At 36.8% G+C, this 2,681-nt stretch overlaps 1 protein-coding gene across 2 annotated transcripts in view; it reads right to left on the bottom strand.

The window, feature by feature from the left end:
- Nucleotides 1-402: 402 nt before the first annotated feature.
- The window catches only part of LOC107092035 (E3 ubiquitin-protein ligase TRIM39-like), a 7,915-nt gene continuing 5,636 nt past the window's right edge, over nt 403-2,681 (bottom strand). For both annotated transcript variants that reach the window (XM_015386310.1, XM_015386311.1), the window contains exons 4-7: nt 1,993-2,226; nt 1,690-1,837; nt 1,598-1,624; nt 403-1,504 (exon numbers count right to left, since the gene is read on the bottom strand). In XM_015386310.1, the coding sequence (XP_015241796.1) occupies nt 918-1,504; nt 1,598-1,624; nt 1,690-1,837; nt 1,993-2,226 (996 nt within the window). In that variant the 3' untranslated portion in view covers nt 403-917. The remainder of the gene's footprint in view (nt 1,505-1,597; nt 1,625-1,689; nt 1,838-1,992; nt 2,227-2,681) is intronic.

The following is a 2,681-nucleotide window of genomic DNA, read 5'->3' as shown; positions in this document are numbered from 1 at the left end:
CGGGCTACCTTGCGCTTCACAGGCCCCCTCCTCACCCACGCTCTCTCCATTCTTCTTTTGGTCGCAATCTTGACTCACTGCAGCAGCAACATCCACCTCTGCCTCTTCGGTTTTTTGAAAGAACGTGTTTATTTTGGGAAGTTTTTTCCATTCTTCTTTGCTTTTTCTTTTCTGAAATCCGCTTAAGTGTCTCTTTTTGGCATCCATTGTCGCTAACACATTGTAGTTAGCATCAATCATAGATTATGATTTTAATCTATGCTCTGGATTACACACAATTCCAAGTCATATTGTAAAAAATTTAATAATCAAATAAAGTGTTTTTTTTAATATCTTTATTGCGGTTTAAAACATATTATATGAGTGTATTTTTTACCAACCGTCTAATGAACTATACACAGTTATTAAAATTTTTTCGCACCATTACATCTGCAAAGGAGGTCCTAGTCCACAGCTGTGTAGGGGGCCAACCAGGTGTCAGTGATGGTGCCCCTAAGAGGTCGGGTCCCCCTAAGCAACTGCATACTCTGCTTACCGATAGTTATGCCATTGTATGTTCTCGTTTACATACTGTACATGAGTACAGGACTGGTTATTTGAAGGTTGGTTGTAACAGTAGGAAAGGATGACAGGGATTCCATCAGTGGTAGTTTAAGCTTACTGTGGACACAGCAAGTTAGCATGTAGTTTGATGTGGATTGTAATCCATTAAGATGTTTTGTTAAAAGCTTATAGAATTGAAATAGAGTTTAGGTGTAATAAAAAAAACTTTCCTTCAAAAACAATTTTGCAAAATTTGACCCCCAAAAAAATCACACATTTGTTTTTTTGTTGCTATATTTTTTAGAAATAGTTATTTCCCCCAATTTTTCATTATGTAAAATTACCTCTTAAATCAGAAACATTTGATATTCTGGTTAAAGACAAATGGAGCAAAAACTCCTCCAAACTTCGCCCATTTCCGAATGTGTTCCATTAGAAACAACCAAAGCCTCAGAATTCATCTTATCCTGCTTATAATGTGGGCTGAAATAAGGGAATATCTCATCTTTGAATAAACAGTCTGTGAATGAGTAGATATGAGACTGGGTCGTCACATCATAGAAGGACAAGAGATTTTCCTCGTAATCCACAAAGACCCCGACTGTCTCTGGCTTCTCTTCCAGGGAAAGACCAATAGGTGGATTCATCATGGCTGCATAGTTCTCCTCCTCATAATGTACCAGAACCCAGTAACCATGATCTGGGCTGAGCTTGAGTTTTCCTTTACGGCCTGCACTGCCTCTTGCTACACCTAGATCCCATCCGGTCTTGTTGTTGACCTTCACCTCCCAGTATGACTTTCCAGTCGTCAAGCTGTTGAGTCCGAGAACACTGCCAAAGACATCGAACCTCTCTGTAGAATCAGCTACTTCCTGGATTTCGCCTCCATCTTTGACTTCTTTCCCATTGGGGGAAATAATGAGGCGTTGGTGTGCTGTCTGTGCGTCTAGTTCTACGTCCACTGTTAGGTCAAATTTAAAATGGGTTAAGATACATTTGTTATTATATATGATATTTGGGAAAAACCATTATGCAGAAGAAAAACATGCTGTACCTGAAAACTTCTGAAGTCTTTTCAGTTCTGTAAAAAAAAGATATCGGTTAGCCAGATTCTTTATATTTCTCCTACCACAAGTTAACACTTACCAATGGTGTCCAGCTTCTTCAGCTCCTGCTGAATATCTCTAAGCATTGTTGTTGAAATTTCTCTCATGGAGCCAAAAGACAGAGTATTGTCAAGTTTAACGTCTGTCCAGTCCTTCATGTCATCATGGACTGAAACAGAAGGATACTTCTGGAAAAACAGAAAAATAGACATAAAGATAAAGGTACAGACTTACTAAGCTTCAAACCTTTCCAGGCACTTAAGGCAAAATGTATTTCTGTATTGATCATTCATTATACCTTCTAAAACCAATGTTTATAATTCTAAAATGGTTTCCCTCTGACCTGTAAGAAAAGGATGTGATCTTCAAACCCTGAGACGTCATCTAGTTCTGAGATTGTTTTCTCTATTTTTTTTATTTCTCCTTCCAGCTCCTCTTTCAGATTTTTGGCATCTTCCTCCATTTCATCCCGCCTATTCGCTAGTGGCTTAAGAGCTTTATGCTGGGCTGCCTCCACAATAACAACCAGAGCAGAAAAAACATTCTCTATGTCCCACCACTCGTTTTCAATTAGGTCCTGTAAATGACAAAAAAAAACAATTAAAAAAGTTTTATTTAAGTTTTTTCTTTCACATCAGGTTACATCCCATTTATTCTATGGTTTTATCCACTCTTTTATGGTAGCCTACTTTATTGGTGTCACCCATAATATCGCCAACATGCTTCCTCATTTCCTACCACTAAAGATCTTTTGAAGATATGAGATGCTTTTAAACATCATCATCTGAGCAAGCCCCAAAATGATGACTCTTTCATTAATAAGATTTAAAGGTATGGAGTGAAATTTGCTCTATTATTGTTGCAAGCAAAAAACATATTATGTAAATGAAAATAAAAACAAAATGCAATCCATAAGACTTTGAAAAACGAGAGTAACTTTGATGTTTTATCAGATTAAATGTATTTTTTTATTCATATTTTGTATTTTTCAATCTATTTTTTCAAACTTTTTTACAGATTTTACGATTGAAA

This window comes from Cyprinodon variegatus, unplaced genomic scaffold (assembly GCF_000732505.1).
Source record: "Cyprinodon variegatus isolate N-32 unplaced genomic scaffold, C_variegatus-1.0 Scaffold364, whole genome shotgun sequence".
Lineage (NCBI taxonomy): Eukaryota > Metazoa > Chordata > Actinopteri > Cyprinodontiformes > Cyprinodontidae > Cyprinodon > Cyprinodon variegatus.
Note: the sequence above shows the minus strand (reverse complement) of the source record. Positions and strands in the feature narration are given on the sequence as shown.